The sequence below is a fragment of the Elephas maximus genome, chromosome 7 (genome assembly GCF_024166365.1).
Source record: "Elephas maximus indicus isolate mEleMax1 chromosome 7, mEleMax1 primary haplotype, whole genome shotgun sequence".
NCBI lineage: Eukaryota > Metazoa > Chordata > Mammalia > Proboscidea > Elephantidae > Elephas > Elephas maximus.
This window is the reverse complement of record NC_064825.1, coordinates 61,249,437-61,267,024: the sequence shown is the minus strand read 5'-3', so window position 1 is coordinate 61,267,024 and position 17,588 is coordinate 61,249,437. Positions and strand designations below refer to the sequence as shown.

The window sequence follows — 17,588 nt, the reverse complement described above, 5'->3', positions numbered from 1 at the left end:
CAAACAACAGTGCACAGGGAGGAGAGAAAAAGAGTGCCAAATGATTGAATTTCCAAGACAAATAATAGTTTAAAAGGACTTAAAAATTAACACAAAGAATGTACAATTGGATATGTAAGAGGAATAGCAAAGGAATCCATGGTTATGGATGGCAAGATGATCAAAAATTTCAAGAGCAATTTTTCATTTATACAAGCATCAAAGACAACTTGAAGAGTATTTGATTTCCTCAAGAATCTCTCTAGACCAAGATTTGTTCCAAGCCTGGGATCAATGGACTTTTGTATAACTTCACCCCACAAAAGGCCTTGGTCCCTCCAGATCCCTATCTCTAGAACCACAGTCTCTGAAAGCTGGCTGGTGCCCTGGAGACCTGAGAGTAAAACTCTAGCAGGCTCTCAGCTAAGGGGACCTAGTTTTCTCTCCCTCTGATGCAGCTAAGCGTAGTGGTTAAGTGCTACAGCTGTTAGCGAAAGGGTCGGCAGTTCGAATTCACCAGGCGCTCCTTGGAAACTCTATGGGGCAGTTCTACTCTGTCCTATAGGGTCGCTATGAGTCGGAATCGACTCAACGGCACTGGGTTTTTCTGGGATGCAGCTACACTTTTCAACACTGGGTTCTATCTTCCATCTTTCCCACCCATGTCATTGCAGACTGACCACTCTATTAATGAGCAGTCATAGGCTGTGACTTCATTAAAAAATTGTTCATGAGGAATACTGGTATTCAGGGAGCATAGCTGAGTGAGGCTCATAGTGGTCTATTCTGGGGCCTGCTGGGAAAGCCTAGGTGAATAGACAGGATGAGATCTGAGGACAGGGCTAAGGAACTCAGGCTGCTGACCCACAGTTCCTTATAGCTCAGCTTGTTTAGCAGATCAACTTGAAGCACAATTCCCTGCTGGCCTACAGGCATGCTGGATGCGTGAGGTCCAGATCAGCAGAGATTTTCCTCTGAGCTGTCAGCTCTGCCTAATGCCTGTTGTCCCGGTGCTTTTTGATGGAGGAATTCAATTTCTGAAGTTAAGAGATGATTCTGTGATGCACTTAATTTTGGCCTTACGTGCTCTCAACTACTCAATTACAAAACTCTTTGACTGATCTGTGTCTTCACAGGTTGTAACCATTTTTCACATCACTGCCATGAGTAATGTTTCCAAAATACAGGTCTGATCATTACTTCATGCTGAAAACCCTTTAATGGATCTATATAGTTTACAAAATAATCTTTGAACACCTCAGCATAGAAACTTCTGAAGATTTGACTTCTTCCAACCTCCAAATCCTAATCTCCCTTGAGTTTTCCTTCCCTATCATAGTTTTCATCACCGTGATTATCATCAACACCATGACCATGGACATCAGCATATCATAATGGTTAACATTTTGATGGAAATTAATATATGCCAGCATTGTTCTTTAGAGAAATACACATATTATCTCATTGCATCCTCTTTCACAAGCCATGAAGTAGTTGCTATGATTGTCTTCATTTTGCAGAAATGGGCGGTGAGGTACAGAATGCAATATTAAGTAACTTATCTAATGTTACAGGCCAAGTTATTGAGTGAAGAGCTAGGATTAAAACCCGCATTTTCATTCAGGAGTTCTTGTTCTCACCCAAACAAAGCCTGCAAGCTGTAGCCCATGGACCAAACGCAATGTTCCACCAATTTTTATGTTGTTGTGTTGTTAGGTGCCATTGAGTCGGTTTCCACTCATAGTGACCTCTTGTACAACAGAACGAAACGCTGCCAGTCCTGTGCCATCCTCACAACCATTGTTATGCTTGAGCCCATTGTCAATCCATTTTATTGAGGGTCTTCCTCTTTTTGGCTGACCCTCGGCTTTATGAAGCATGATTTCCTTCTCCAGGGACTTGTCCCTCCTGATAACATGTCCAAAAGTCTTGTCATGCTTGCATCTAAGGAACACTCTGGCTGTACTTCTTCCAAGACAGATTTGTTCGCTCTTCTGGCAGCCAATGGCATATTCAATATTCTCCACTAGCACCATAATTCAAAGCTGTCAACACTTCTTCAGTTGTCCTTATTCATTCTGCAGCTTTCGCATGCATATGAGGCGATTGAAAATAACAGTGCTCATGTCGGGTGCACTTTAGTCCTTAAAGTGACAATTTTTATGTGGCTACTGAGAATAGCCCTCACATTTTTAAATATCTGGAAAAAAAAAAAAGAATAACATTTGAAGATGTGTGAAAATCATACGAAATTTAAATTTTTGTATCCATTAATAAAATTTTATTGGAACACAGCCATGCTTATTCATTTATGTATTCTCTATGGCTGCTTACCTCCTCCAAGAGCAAAGTTTTGCAGTTGCAACGCAATCCTTACATGGCGGTCTCATCTTTTTGCACTGATGCTCGGTGCAGTGAAAACTGCAATGAAACTAAGTTAACAAGAGGTTCGATTTTTATACAGGTGTAAGCAAAACCTTTACCAATGATGAGTTATTAAATCATGTTTGATTGCAATAGCCAAGGAAATGTGTCTACAGAAAATTTGTTCAAACCATCAGCCTTTTGTTTACAACTGATCCCCAAGAGATGAAACGCTGGGAGCAATATCAATAGTCAATTAAAAAACAAGACAATTGGGCCCCACTGTCCTTCACCCCTGCCCTCCCTGGTATCCCTGTCCCTCTAAATACCTCCTTGTCGCTTTTGTCTTCCTGGCCAGGCTTCATGGCTTGGCACTCCAGGCCCCTGCGCTCCCGCCCCCTGGGTCCCTTACTCATGCTCTGCCCAACTTTTCCTGACCCGCCCACCCAGGTCGTCCTGGCTATCCTCCTGCCCTTGCTGTCCTCTCCCCGCAGGCCCTGAAAAGTTTCTTACACCTCAAGTCCCTAGTGTACCAGGAGAATAGGGAGGGAGACTCTCCAGAAGTGACACAACGTAACTTTGGCGTGTGGGCGTGCGTGCGTGCATGCTTGCGGAGCAACTAAGTTAGACCGCTGTAGAAGATAGTGGTCTCAGTGGGAGTTAAAATTCCTTGCGGTTTTCGCTTGTTGGAAGAACTTGAAGAAGGACAAAAAGGAGTAGTCGATGGTACGGTTGGATAGGGCCTTGAAGAAATGCAAATAGACTTACAGGGTGGGCAGTCATGATTATTGTGCCATCAAAGATAGATTATGAAAGTATATAGCCTGAAAGTAGAATGTGGACCTAAATATGCAGAAGCTCACCCATCACTTATATTTGTTACATAAATTAATATGATTGAAATAAATAATTCCAGTGGGATGGTGGGTGCACACAGCACCCCAAAATGCAAAACAGCAAAATTCGTATAGGGTTAGAGTTGTACTGAGACGTCTAATGATGCCTAAATAAGCTTCTACAGCCACCAGAAGGACAAACATACGATTACTTTTAATGAATCTCAGACTTGTATTAAATCAACAACCTTCTACTGAAGTTAATGTCTTGATTAAGTATCACAACCCACACATTAAGTAAAAGAATTCCAGCTGATGAACATGACCTGGACATTTGTAAAAATATATTTAATATATTACACCCATTGTGGTTTCAGGTAAAGAGAGGAAAAAAGCAGCAGAATATTTTTTTTTCTCTTTTATCAAGGTACTGTCATTTAAGCATAAACATGGAGTGCTTAAAATAGAATTCCAGTTTATAAGATAGAAGCATGGTAAGAAGTCTCGGATTGCTGAGGAGGGATGTATGTTACTGAAAAGTAATCTCAAGAGGGTAAGAAAAATAACAGTAAGCTTTATTTACCCTTTAAGCAGAAATTCCTCATTCCACTTCCATCCTCTGGTAACCACTGGTAAACTTTTGTCTCTGAGTTTCCTGTTCTAAGTATTTCTTGTAAGTGAAGTCATAAAATATTTGTCCTTTTGAGCCTGACTTAAATTACTTAGCATAATGTTTTCAAGGTCTGTCCACGTCCTAGCATGTATGAGAACTCATTTCTTCTTATGGGTGAATCATATTGCATTGTATGTATGTAGCACGTTTTGTTTATCCATTCATTTATTGATGGGCATTTGGGTTGCTTCCTCCTTTTGGCTGTTGTAAACAATGTTGCAGTGGATATTGGTGTATAGAGTCTATTTGAGTCCCTGCTTTAAATTCTCTTGGTATATTCCTAGCAGTGAAATTGCTTGGCCATATGGTAATTTTATGTTTAAATTTTTTGAGGAACCACCAAGCTATTTTCCACAGTGACTGCACCCTTTTACATTCCTACCAGCCATGGATGAGGATTCCAATTTCTCCACATCCTCTCCAGGACTTACTGTTTCTCTTTTTTGATACAAATCATCCTAGCAAGTGTGAGGTGATATTGCATCGTGGTTTGATTTGAATTTCCCCAGTAACTAATGGAGAGGTCCCCAGGTGGTACAAATGGTTTGCTCTTATCAACTAACTTTGGTGTTGGTGTTTCAAACCCACCCAGCGGTGTTGTGAAAGAAAGGCCTGGCAATCTGCTTCCACAAAGATTACACACACGAAAACTCCGTGGAGTGGTTTGACCCTGTAGCCCATTGGTTGCCATGAGTCAGAATTGACTTGATGGCAATGGGTTTTTAGTGTTAAAAACTAATAGTAGCCCCTGGAGGATGCAAAGCATTAATGTGCCTGGCTGTTCCCTTAAAGTTTGGAGGTTTGAGTCCACCCAGAGGCACCTTGGAAGAAAGTCTTGGCCATATACGTCAGAAAAATCAGCCTTTGAAAACCATGTGGAGCACAGTTCTGCTCTGATAGACTTGGGGTCCTCATGAGTTGAAGTTGACTCAAAGACAACTGGATTATTATGGTTATAAAGGCATTTGCATGACAGTTGTTTTTGTGGTTGTTAGGTGCTGTGGAGTCAGTCTGTAGTCATAGTGACCCTGTGTACAACAGAAGGAAACACTGCCCAGTCCTATGCCATCCTCACAATTTTGCTATGTTTGAGCCCATTGTTGCAGCCACTGTGTCAGCCCATCTTACTGAGATCATTAAGGTTGTGTGTTGACTTGGCTAGGCCATGATTCCCAGTATGTCATGGTTGTCTACCATTTTGCGATCTGATGTGATTATCCTCTGTGTTGTAAATCCTAACCTTTATGATGATAATGAGGCATGATTAGAGACAGTTATGTCAATGAGGTAGAACTCAGTCTACAAGATTAGGTTGTATCTTGAGTCCATCTCGTTTGAGATATAAAAGAGAGAATAGAGCAGAAAGAGGATAGGAATCTCCTACCATCAAGAAATTAGTGCCAAGGGTAGGTAGGACGCATCCTTTGGACCTGAGGTCCACTGTGCTGAGAAACTGCTAGACTAAGGGAACACTGATGTCAACGACCTTCCTCCAGAACTGACAGAGAAGGGAAGACTTCCCCTGGGGCTGGCACTCTGAATTTGGACTTAAAGCCTGCTAGACTGTGAGACAATAAATTTGTGTTTGTTAAAGGCATCCACTTGTATTTCTCTTATAGAGCACTAGATAATTAAGACAAGGGTCTTCCTCTTTTTCACTGATCCTCTACCAAGCATGAAGTCCTTCTTGAGGGACTGTACCTCCTTATAATGTGTCCAAAGTATGTGAGACAAAGTCTTGCCATCCTTGTTTCTAAGGAGCATTCTGGCTGTGCTCCTTCTAAGACAGATTTGTTCCTTCTTCTGGCAGTCCATGATATATTCAATATTTTTCACCAACAGCATAATTCAAAGGCATCAATTATTCTTCTATCTACTCTATTCACTGTCGAGCTTTCGCATGCATATGAGGGCAATTGAAAACGCCATGGCTTGGGTCAGGTGCACCTTAATCCTCAGGGTTACATTTGTGCTTTTTAACTCTTTAAAGAGGTCTTTTGCAGCAGATTTGCCCAGTGCAATACATGGTTTAATTTCTTGACTGCTGCTTCCATGGGCGTTAATTGTGGTTCAAGTAAAATGAAATCTTGACAACTTCAGTATTTTCTTTGTTTATCATGATGTTGCTTATTGATTTAGTTTTGAGGATATTTGTTTTCTTTATGTTGTGGTGTAATCTGTACTGAAGGCTGCAGCCTTTGATCTTCATTAGTAAGTGTTTCAAGTTGTCTTCACTTTCAGCTAGCAGGGCTGTGTTATTTGAATATTGCAGCTTGTTAATGAGTCTTCCTCCAATCCTGATGTTGAGTTCTTCTTCATATAATCCAATTTCTCAGATTATTTGCTTGGCATACATGTTGAATAAGTATGTAGAAAGGAGAGAACTGAGTTAGTTAGACTCTTCAGTGAATAATACTTTTCTAAGATTAGTATGTTCAACACCCCCTCCAGTTTCATTTATCTATGCATTTGTTTTTTTTTTTTTATTTCTGCTTAGTTCGTATTCATGCCTCATTCCCACTGCTCCTCTACCATTCTACTGTTTGTAATGCTTTCTTTTTACGTGTTCTTGCAAAATGAATTTTTTAAATCTATTTAAAATTTTATTCATAAATTTATATTTGTAACTAATTTGTTCTTGATTTCTCAGCTTCTAATTTGGGGCAGCTTAAAATTGTACGAACGCGTCTGGGGAAAACCCATAACCAGGTGCCATGAAGTCTATTCCTACACATTGCAAACCTTTATGTGCTTCACAGGGTTTTCAATGCCTGAGATTTGAAAGTAGAATATCAGGCCTTTCTTCCTTTGTATCTCTGGGTGAATTCAAGCCTCCAACCTTTCAGTTAGCAGACAAGTGTATGAATTATTTGCATCATCCAGGGGCTCCTTCTAGGGGAAAAGCCATGTAAAATATTGGACATATTTTGATGTGGGTCCTTTTTCTCTGGAATGTTGGTTTTCCAAATAAAATTATTTTCTAGCTTGATCTTTCAGTAACAGAATCATTTTCAAATTTGAGTGACTGTGCCAAACATATGCTATTATTTGTCAAAACTCAGATATTGATTCTAATATCAACCACTTAGCCCTGGCTATAATAATCACAGGTAATATTTACTCAGCTCTTAACATGTGCAGGTATTATGTTAATCACATTTATCTATTGTTTTCAAGGGCGCATTATACTCACATTCTGCAAATGATATAATCCTGTCTCAGAATCACAGAGAGAGTTTTTGGTAGATCTGGGGTGCAACCTATTATTTTTTCCTGCAGAAACCAAATGCTTAATCACAATAGTACAATGCTCTCCCAAAAATAAGACTTGTAAGAAAAACTGGTGATGGGGGCTCTAAACAGAGATTTGATAGGTAACTCTTTGTTGTTTTCTATTGTCCTTATAACCGCTAGGGAACCATCTGAGAGGAAACACAGCTCATCCTCCCTAGGGACTCAGAAATCTTCCTGAGCACTGTTCAGAGGCAGCTCCTAGTATCCACCTGCTCACTTCACTTAAGTGGAACTATTGTTGCACAACGAGCCCTGAGGACAGTGATAAGTCCTTTACATGTTGCAGGAGGACACAAAGAGGTGTGGGGGTTCCCTCACCTGCCTTGCCCAAGAACGTGGAAGATTTTACTGAGCTCTCTGCCTGTAAAACAAGTTGTGCACAGTCTCTACCCTGCTCTAGCTGCTGCGAATGCATCTTTAACTCTTTCCCAATGTGGGGTGTTTTACTGGCTTTGAGATGCTAATTGATCCTTTATCTCTAACATGAGAACACTCTTCTGTAATATTTTTAGAGGAAAGGGAAGAGAAGTCACATACTGAACAAAAAGTAAAGAACCTGGGATATGTTGAGAGTGAATTGGTATCAATTTCTTCATAAATTCCAGCTAATTTTGTCCAAGCCATTTAATTCTTTGTGCTAAATCTTCTGTAATTGATCTGACCAAAACTTTGAATTCATTGAATCTATCTATGACATCATGATTATAACGTCAAATTGTCAGTGAAGAAGAATCCCGGTTCGCAACTGATAGAGACATTAAGCAGAACATCCATGAAGTCAGTACTGGTCCTTCCAGTGATATTCCTGTGTTGAGACTGCATTTGGAAGATACTAAGTGGATATGGAGGATAGGGATAAGTGATTCTAAACACAAAGAATCTTGAAATCAGAAGAGCAATGATTATTTTCCCTTGGTCCCTATGGGCTTCCTTAGTCTCTTCTTCCTAAAAGAAGCATCTGATTAGACAGTGCATAGCTCAGTGACCTTGTCATCTAATGCCTTATGTCATTTTAGAGAACTGAATGCACAAATTGATGTTAAATCTTGGGGAAGGGAATAAGATGACAGAAAGGTCAACAGCAAATAATGTTTTCTTAAGGAAGATTCCTGACCCTGGGCACCCATTCAGTCACCTGTGAGAGTGCCTTCTCCCTCACATTTGCTTGGGGAAATAGCATGCTTTTAAAAATCAAACCAGGAGAGGTTGGGGGTTCAGCTTGGGAACCTCTGTCATCCATATATTCAATATTTTTCACAATACTATAATTTCAAAGACATCAATTATTCTTCTATCTACTCTATTCACTGTCCAGCTTTTGAATGCATATGAGGCGATTGAAAAACACCATGGTTTGGGTCAGGTGCACCTTAATCCTCAGAGTTACATTTTTGCTTTTTAATACTTTGAAGAGGTCTTTTGCAGCAGATTTGCCCAGTGGAATTTCTGTTTCTGACTCACATTCACCTGTCTGCGGTTGCTCAGGTTCAGGTAAAGGCAGCTGAAGACACATGTGTTGAACACTTGCTGTATGCCAGGATTTATCTTATTTTCTGTGACTGAGGATGATTCAGTTATGGTCCCTGCTCTTGAACATTTTATAGTCACTGAGAAAGACAAATACTTTCCACATAATCTGTTAGTGCTAAAATGGTGGTAAGTACATGGTGGTGTAGGTGCATGTGTGTATCTGTGATAGACTACATGCTTGTGTGTATCTGTGTCTGTGTGTGTTAGGAATGGAAGTGAGGAATGAGGCACTGGGTGGACCAGTAAGGAAAGTGTTTTTGGAGAATATTTTTCCTATATGGGATCTTGAAAAAACTGTGATTATTAGCTGGGCTCTGAAGGGATAGAAATCACAGCAACATCTCGTAGCTGCTGTTTCATTTTGTTACTGTCTGTTTATAGGCATCACCTTGAATTTTGTGACAAGTGTTTGGTTTTATGCTCTGTTTCCTTTCATGAATCTGAGAAACATTGTTAGCATACCATTTAATTTTCCCTGATATCTAGACATGTGATTGATGCAACTGTACTCAAATGTCTCTCTGGGAAGGGTGTAAACTGTGGCCAAGATAGGAGCAAGTCTAATGTTGAGCGTAACCAGAACCTGGAATTCTAAGAACCAACCAGGTAACACCTTACACTGGATGGATAGTAATTCAGAAAGTACCTAACTTGAAATAGCTTGTGTTAGCAGAACTTATTGTTATATCAGGTATTTTGACAATAGATTATATTTCCCTTTAGAAATAATTCTATGTTTGTTTTATTGAAGTAATTATTAGATTATACAGACTTACTTGGCTTAGTACATTCATTCATCAAAGTAGCATTTGTTGCAAATCTGTGATGTTACAGGGAGCACACCAGGCACTGTGGTTAAAACATGAGTATGGTTTGTACCCTTGTCTCTAGGATTATTTGGCTTCAGGAGCTGGGTCCTTGTTCTGTGTCTCCAGTATGTTTCCAAATAGATTTTTAAAGCTGATTGTGCTAATTGACTCATAGTATTTGCTCAAAAAATACAGTTGATTGAATATTCCCAGTGTGATGAGTTTGAAAGGAAAGTAGTGCTATACCTATGCAGTGGGTTTGCCTTGGAGTAGAGAGCCTATGTTGAGGAAAAACAGTGAGGTATAAAAATGCAGTGTGTCCTAGTTATTTGGTAGGGATAGTTGTTGGCAAAGTGGTCTATGGTTCATCTATAGTCAGTAAAATGGAGCCATAAATGATCATCAGGGAAAGATGTGGTGGTTTATATTAATGTTTTATTTGTTCATTTATTAAATGTTTGTTTTATTTCTTCTGTATAAAGATAGAAACCTGTATAATGGTTCTAGGAACTATTTTAGGTATTGATAGTATCCATCAAAAGTATAGATACACCTACACTTATATTCCAAAAGTTATGGATTGAAATGTGTTGCCCAAAAATGTGCATCAACTTGGTTAGGACATATTTTCCAGTATTATGTTGTTGTCCTCCATTATATCATCTGATGCAATTTTCCTATGTGTTGTAAATCCTAATTTCAGCCTGTGGTTAATGCAGCAAGAATAGGTTATGATAAAGAGGATTAGGGTGGGATGCAACACCCTTACTCAGGTCACATCCATGATCCAGTGTAAGGGGAGTTTCCCTGTGGTGTGGCCTGCATCACCTTTTATATTATGAGACATAAATGAGAGAGAAGCACAGAGATAGGAGCCTCATTACCATCAGCCAAGAAGAGCCAGGAGCAGCATGTCCTTTGGACCCAGGGTCCCTGTGCTGACAAGCTCCTAGACCAAGAGAAGACTGATGACAAGCACTTTTTCCCCAGAACCAACAGAGAAAGAAACACTTCCCCTAGAGCTCATTCCCTGCATTTGGACTTCTAACCTCCTAAACCATGAGACAATGAATTTTTGTTTGTTAAAACCACCCACTTGTGGTATTTCTGTTATAGCGGAACTAGATAACTAAGACACCAACCTTGGATAAAGCTTGTACTTAGCAGTTCATCTGTTTGGAAATTATCCTACAGGTATATTGTCATGGATGAAAATCAGTATATATGTAAGAATGTTCATAAGGGAACTGTTTGTATTAGTACAAATTGGACCCAACCATAATGTTCATTAGTAAGGGAATAACCCATTGTCATTGAGTCAATTCCATCTCATAGCAACCCTATAGGACAGCGTAGAACTGCTCCATAGGATTTCCAGGGAGTGGCTGGTGGACTTGAACTGCTGACCTCTTTGGTTAGCAGTGGAGCTCTTAACCACTGTGCCATCAGGGCTCCAATAAGAGAGTAGTTAAATTTTGGTTTATTTGTACTGTGGAATACCACGGAATTAACAGCAAGACTTAGGTATAGCTATATGTACTGGTAACGAAGTGTCTCCAAGATAAGTCCATTGTTTATTTAAAAAGCAAATCGCTAAGTTATATGTAAATTCTAAAAGTCCATATGCTCAAGTTCACATACACACATATTTAAATTAATAGAGAGACATCTGGAAAGACATATGCCAAGCTATGATCTGTGGTTTCCAATGGGAGAATAGTGGATTTGATGGTGTTTGTAGGGTAATTTTTACTATGCCACACATACATTTATGTATATTTAATTAAAAAAAAAGACACCTGAATTTTTGCATCATCTTTGCAAAACACACTCTTGCTTAACTATTTTTAACAACTTTATTTAGTTAGAATTTACATACCATACAGTTCATCCACTTAAAGATCATAATTCAGTGGCTTTTAATATATTTGTAGAGTTGTACAATAATCATGACAGTAGTTTAAGAACATTTTCATTCATATCAAAAAGAAACCCTGTAACCCTTAGCTACTACCCCCCAATACCTCCATCCTCCCATCCCTGAGCAACCACTAATCTACTTTATGCCACTACAGATTTGCCTATTCTGGTTTTTTCATATTAATGGATTCATTCAATATATGCTTCTTTGTTACTGGCTTTTTTCACCAAGTGTAATGTTTTCAAGTTTCATCCATGTCCTATCATGAATCAGTACTTCATTTCTTTTTTATGGCTGAATAATATTCCATTCTATGGATATATCACATTTTATTTATACATTCATGAGTTGATTTGCATTGTTTCTACTTTTTGGCTGTTATGAATTATGCTGCTATGAATATTTGTATACAAGTTCTTTTGTGCAGACATGTTTTCAGTTCTCTTGAGAAATACCTAGTAGTGGGATTGCTTAGTCATATGGGCTCTATCCAATTTTTCTATTTTTTTCTTTTGTTGCTGAAAATGTGTATATTTGACAAATACTTGAAATATGCATGATTGAACATTTTAAAGTGGAATAGTATATTTTATTCAAGGCAGGGTGTACAGGAAAACAAAATTGAAATAGAGAAGATTGAGGAGGAATATAGAGTTCTTTTGGAGATTATGAAAGAGTTTTTTACCACTTACAAGATTTTGGAGGTTAGTGGCACTGCTTTTTATTTTTCTCATATTGAATCAAAATCAACACCCCCCTCTTAACCTGATGTAAGGGTAATGTTAGTGTAACCATTATGTTTACATGACTTGATTTGAGAATGTTTTAGTCCTGCCAGATTTTCCTGATTAAAAAAAAATACACATAGTTTTCAAAAGAGTTTTTAATCTCTGGAGGTAGAAGAAAGATAATGCAAGGTGATAATGGACTGAGGATAGTGCTGAGTTTGAGCGCTGAGTTTGAGTGGAGTAAGAAACTAGCCAAGCTGATGGTTTAAATGGAAATCATGTTGTGATAGTGTGTTTGCTATTTTGGAAGCGCATTCATGGTCGAAATTAAGAGAGAGCTTGATCAGGAGATAGGATTTTCAAAGATTATCCACAGTATGCAATTACCCCTTGGTCTTCCACCTTCTTTAAGATAGCTTACTTTTCCTGAGAAACGTTGTCAGGTCTAAAAGATACTTTGGCTCTCATTAATCTCATATGCCTTCGTGACTATCTTTTCAGAAAAGAGACATCATAAACAGTTGTATGTCTGAAGCATTACCAAAAAAAGAAAGGTCCACACAATCATAAGATAGGAGCCATGTGGCAAGAGCAGCTTAAGAGACAGTGAGATTAAATGGTATGACTCACAGATGAATCAGTTTATTGTTACATTATCCAAAGTGTGAAATGCAGAATAAAGAATATGATTAGTTTGCTCTACTCTTCTCTTGACAGGTTACACCAATGATGGACTGCAACATCTTATAACGTACTGAGTTTTGCAGCTCTGGAAATGTTCCAACTAAAGGAGGATGATTGCTGCTAAGGACCCTATAAAGGGAATTCTAGAAATGGTTGAGAGTGATTAGGGGAAAATCCTGGGCCTTGTAACCCTGAAATATATAATTTTGTAGGCCATGCATGCCGTTGTTGAGCATATCATGAAAAAATAGAGATAAACTATGAGACAGTCAAACCAGACACAGGTGACTGAATTCTTCCTTCTGGGACTCTCTGATGACCCATACACCCAGAAACTGCTTTTCATCTTATTCCTGGGTGTCTACCTAGTCACTGTGCTTGGAAATCTGCTTCTTATGTCCCTTGTTCAGGTTGACTCCCGACTTCACACACCCATGTATTTTTTTCTCTGCAACTTGTCTCTGGCTGATCTCTGTTTCTCTACTAACATCATTCCTCAGGCCCTGGTACACCTGCTATCCAGAAAGAAGACCATTTCATTCATACATTGTGCAGCTCAGCTTCTACTCTTCCTCATTTTTGGGGGTACGCAGTGTGCCCTTCTGGCAGTGATGTCCTGTGATAGATATGTGGCCATCTGTAATCCTTTGCATTACTCTGATGTCATGACGTGGAGAATATTTGTCCAGCTGGCCACAGGGTCATGGACAAGTGGCATTCTGGTGTCTGTTGTGGATACCACCTACACTCTAAGGCTACCCTACCAAGGCAGCAACAGCATCGCTCATTTTTTTTGTGAGGCCCCTGCACTGTTGGTCCTGGCATCCACTGACACCCACACTTCAGAAATGGCCATTTTTCTTGTGGGGGTCATGATCCTTCTCATACCTGTTTCCCTAATTTTGGTATCCTATGGCTGCGTTGTAGTGACCGTGGTCAGGATGAAGTCAGCTGCTGGGAGGCTCAAGGCATTCTCTACCTGTGGCTCCCACCTCATGGTGGTCATCCTTTTTTATGGGTCAGCAGTTATCACCTACATGACCCCAAAGTCTTCCAAAGAGCAGGAAAAGATAGTGTCTGTTTTCTATGCTGTGGTGACCCCCATGCTCAATCCCCTCATCTACAGCCTGAGGAACAAGGATGTGAAAGGAGCTCTGAGAAAAGTAACCACAAGTCATTTTGCATGCAACCTTGGGATCTACCACTAATAGCGAGCTCAGAGACCCTGCATCTCCCTATGTGTAAGATTTGATGAGTAGTCGCCTTTCTTGTGAATCTGGAACATGGAAAGATTCTCATCTTAGGGCCTTTCCTTCTGTGTACCCAGCATGCCTCATCCAGGATTTCCTTTGTAGAAGGAGAAGGACAGTAACACATGGAGCAATAAGAAGGTGTGTGTGCTTCCTTCTGACTGGTTCTTTGACATATGAGGGGTAAGAAATCTCTGGAGAAGCATTCATAGTTTATAAGCCCTGGAACCTGTAAAATCTATCTTTTTAATTTTCTGTATGATAATATCTGTCTATCCCAGATCCTGTTGCAACTCTTTTATTGTTTTATATTTCTGAATTTCTTTGCATCATCAAATGACCAGAGGTTTAAAAACATTGTTGTTAGGTGCTGTCGAGTTGATTCAGATTCATAGTGACCCGATGTGACAGAGTAGAACTGTCGCATAGGCTTTATTAGGCTGTAATCTTTATGGGAACAGTTCACCAGTTCTTTCTCCTGCGGAGCCACTAGGTGGGTTAGAACTGCCAAACTTTTGGTAAGCAGCTGATCACTTAAGCATTGTGCCACCAGTGCTCCATTAACAAACATTAATCGCTTACTGTGAGCTAGATGCTGTGTGAGTATGTGTGTGTGTGCTCTATGTGGGTAGTGGAGAGCATGGGTACAGTGAAGCAGAACTTATGACCTGTACTAGCCTTCTCACATTCTTCTTAGAAATATCAGGATCGATTCTATCAGGATACACTTTACAAAAATGAAGAGAGGATTTTGGAAACCAACATGAAATAGTAACATATCCCAGGGCTAGCAAGAGAGAGGAGCTACTACCAGTCCTACACCTGAAGGACCAAGAGTACCTGGATTGGGTAGCTGTATGTAGAAGGCCACCGGATATAGGTATATGGAGGTGAAGATGTTTTGCAAATAAATATTTAAAACTTATTGTCTATTATTGTATTTCAACTAGAAGCCAGAGAGCAAGAGAACGTGTTGATAGAATGAATAAAAGTCAGCTTTCTGAGGCACATGTGAAGGCGGAGAGGATAGAGACTGGGTCTGACGTGGCAAATGTAAGCTGCGGTACACCCCTTTACCCTCAGGATGCACTTGTCCTTTTTCTGGTGGTGAATTCAAGTCCCCAATACAGGGAACACATAAAGCTTCATTAGCACCTTAACCCTAGCAATGTGACATCAGTTAGGTCACACTTCTACTTGGTATCTAAAATAATAGCTCCCACAAGGACTATTTACCTAAGAAAGCTGAGGGATAAACAGGTAAAAAGCAAACAACAGGAAACATAGCTGCTATAGTTTTTGATTCTGCTCCCTGGACCTAAGTTGATAATCATAACTTCTTTCTTTTCACCACCCTTTCATGATTTTCTTATTTCCTGCCAGTGCCTCATTTGGATGGGGTTCTTTACCTGGTATGTTGTTGTTGTGTTCTCTGGTGTGATGACCTAAAATTTCCTTCCTATCAGATTTGAGTTCTTGGTGATACTTTTTGTGTGTGTGTGTGTGTGCTTTAAGTGAAAGATTACAAATCAAGTCAGTCTCTCACACAAAAACCCATATACGCCTTGCTACACACTCCCAATTACTCTCCCCCTAATGAGACAGCCTGCTCTCTCCCTCCACTCTCTGATTTTAATGTCCATTTTGCCAGCTTCTAACCCCCTCCACCCTCTCAACTCCCCTCCAGGCAGGAGATGCCAACATAGTCTCAAGTGTCCACCTGATCCAAGGAGCTCACTCCTCACCAGCATCCCTTTCCAACCCATTGTCCAGTCCAATCCATGTCTGAAGAGTTGGCTTCAGGAATGGTTCCTGTTCTGGGGCAAGAGAAGGTCTGGGGTCCATGACCAGCGGGGTCCTTCTAGTCTCAGTCAGACCATTAAGTCTGGTCTTACGAGAATTTGGGGTCTGCATCCCACTGCTCTCCTGCTCCCTCAAGGGTTATCTGTTGTGTTCCCATTCAGGGCAGTCATTGGTTGTAGCCGGGCACCATCTAGTTCTTCTGGTCTCAGGATGATGTAGTCTCTGGTTCATGTGGCCCTTTCTGTCTCTTGGGGTCGTAATCGCCTTGTGTCCTTGGTGTTCTTCATTCTCCTTTGATCCAGGTGTGTTGAGACTAGTTGATGCATCTTAGGTGGCTGCTTGCTAGCATTTAAGACCCCAGACGCCACTCTTCAAAGTGGGATGCAGAATGTTTTCTTAATAGATTTTATTGTGCCAATTGACTTAGATGTCCCCTGAAACCATGGTCCCAGACCCCTGCCCCTGCTACGCTGGCCTTTGAAGCATTCAGTTTATTCAGGAAACTTCTTTGCTTTTGGTTTAGTCCAATTGTGCTGACCTCCCCTGTATTGTGTGTTGTCTTTCCCTTCACCTAAAGCTGTTCTTATCTACTATCTAATTAGTAATGCCCCCTCCCACCCTCTCCCTCCCCCTTCTCGTAACCACAAAAGAATGTTTTCTTCTCAGTTTGAACTATTTCTCAAGTTCTTATAATAGTGATCTTATACAATATTTGTCCTTTTGCAACTGACTAATTTCACTCAGCATAATGCCTTCCAGGTTCTTCCATGTTATGAAATGTTTCACAGATTCCTCGCTGTTCTTTATCGATGCATTTTATTCCATTGTGTGAATATACCATAGTTTGATGTTTATCCATTCATCCATTGATGGGCACCTTGTTTGCTTCCATCCTTTTGCTATTGTAAATAGTGCTGCAATAAACATGGGTGTGCATATATCTGTTCGTGTAAAGGCTCTTCTTTCTCTAGGATATATTCCAAGGAGTGGGATTGCTGGATCATATGGTAGTTCTATTTGTAGCTTTTTAAGGAAGCGCCAAATCGATTTCCAAAGTGGTTGTACCATTTTATATTCCCACCAGCAGTTTATAAGTGTTCCAACGTCTCCACAGCCTCTCCAACATTTATTATTTTGTGTTTTTTGGATTAATGCCAGCCTTGTTGGAATGAGATGAAATCTCATTGTAGTTTTGATCTGCATTTCTCTAATGGCTAATGATCATGAACATTTCCTCATATACCTGTTAGCTACCTGAATGTCTTCTTTAGTGAAGTGTCTATTCATATTGGTGATACTTTTTTAATTGGATTCCTGAAGTTTCCCTTTGAGCAGGGCTATTGTTAAAGGAGGTGTCACTGGGTGGTGTAAACAGTTAATGGACTTGGCTGTGAGCTGATTGATCACTTCAGACAATGGATTGGCTCCTATTGTCTGCCCTCTGGTTCAGTAATTTGAAGACTCCAATACCTGTGGGTATTTTCTGTTTCCAGTTTATTAGGATCATGAGTGATTCAAGACCACCATGAAGGCATTCCTTCTTTGGGCACTGTTGTTAGGTGCCATCGAGTTTGTTCCAACTCATAGCTACCCTATGCACAATAGAACGAAACACTGCCCGGTCCTGCACCATCCTTACAATCGTTGTTATGCTTGAGCCCATTTTTGCAGCCACTCTGTCAATCCACCTGGTTGAGTGTCTTCCTCTTTTCTGCTG

The 17,588-nt window shown here is 40.1% G+C and overlaps 1 protein-coding gene and 1 pseudogene across 1 annotated transcript; both read left to right on the top strand.

Annotated features, from left to right (window-relative positions):
* The first annotated feature begins 2,356 nt into the window (after window positions 1-2,356).
* Window positions 2,357-3,397, top strand: LOC126080093 (ubiquitin-conjugating enzyme E2 variant 2-like; annotated as a pseudogene).
* A 9,681-nt stretch (window positions 3,398-13,078) lies between these two features.
* LOC126080092 (olfactory receptor 2D2-like) lies at window positions 13,079-14,026 on the top strand. Its single transcript, XM_049891399.1, has one exon. It carries the CDS (start codon window positions 13,079-13,081, stop codon window positions 14,024-14,026), a length of 948 nt encoding a protein of 315 aa, XP_049747356.1.
* The last annotated feature ends 3,562 nt before the right edge of the window (window positions 14,027-17,588 follow it).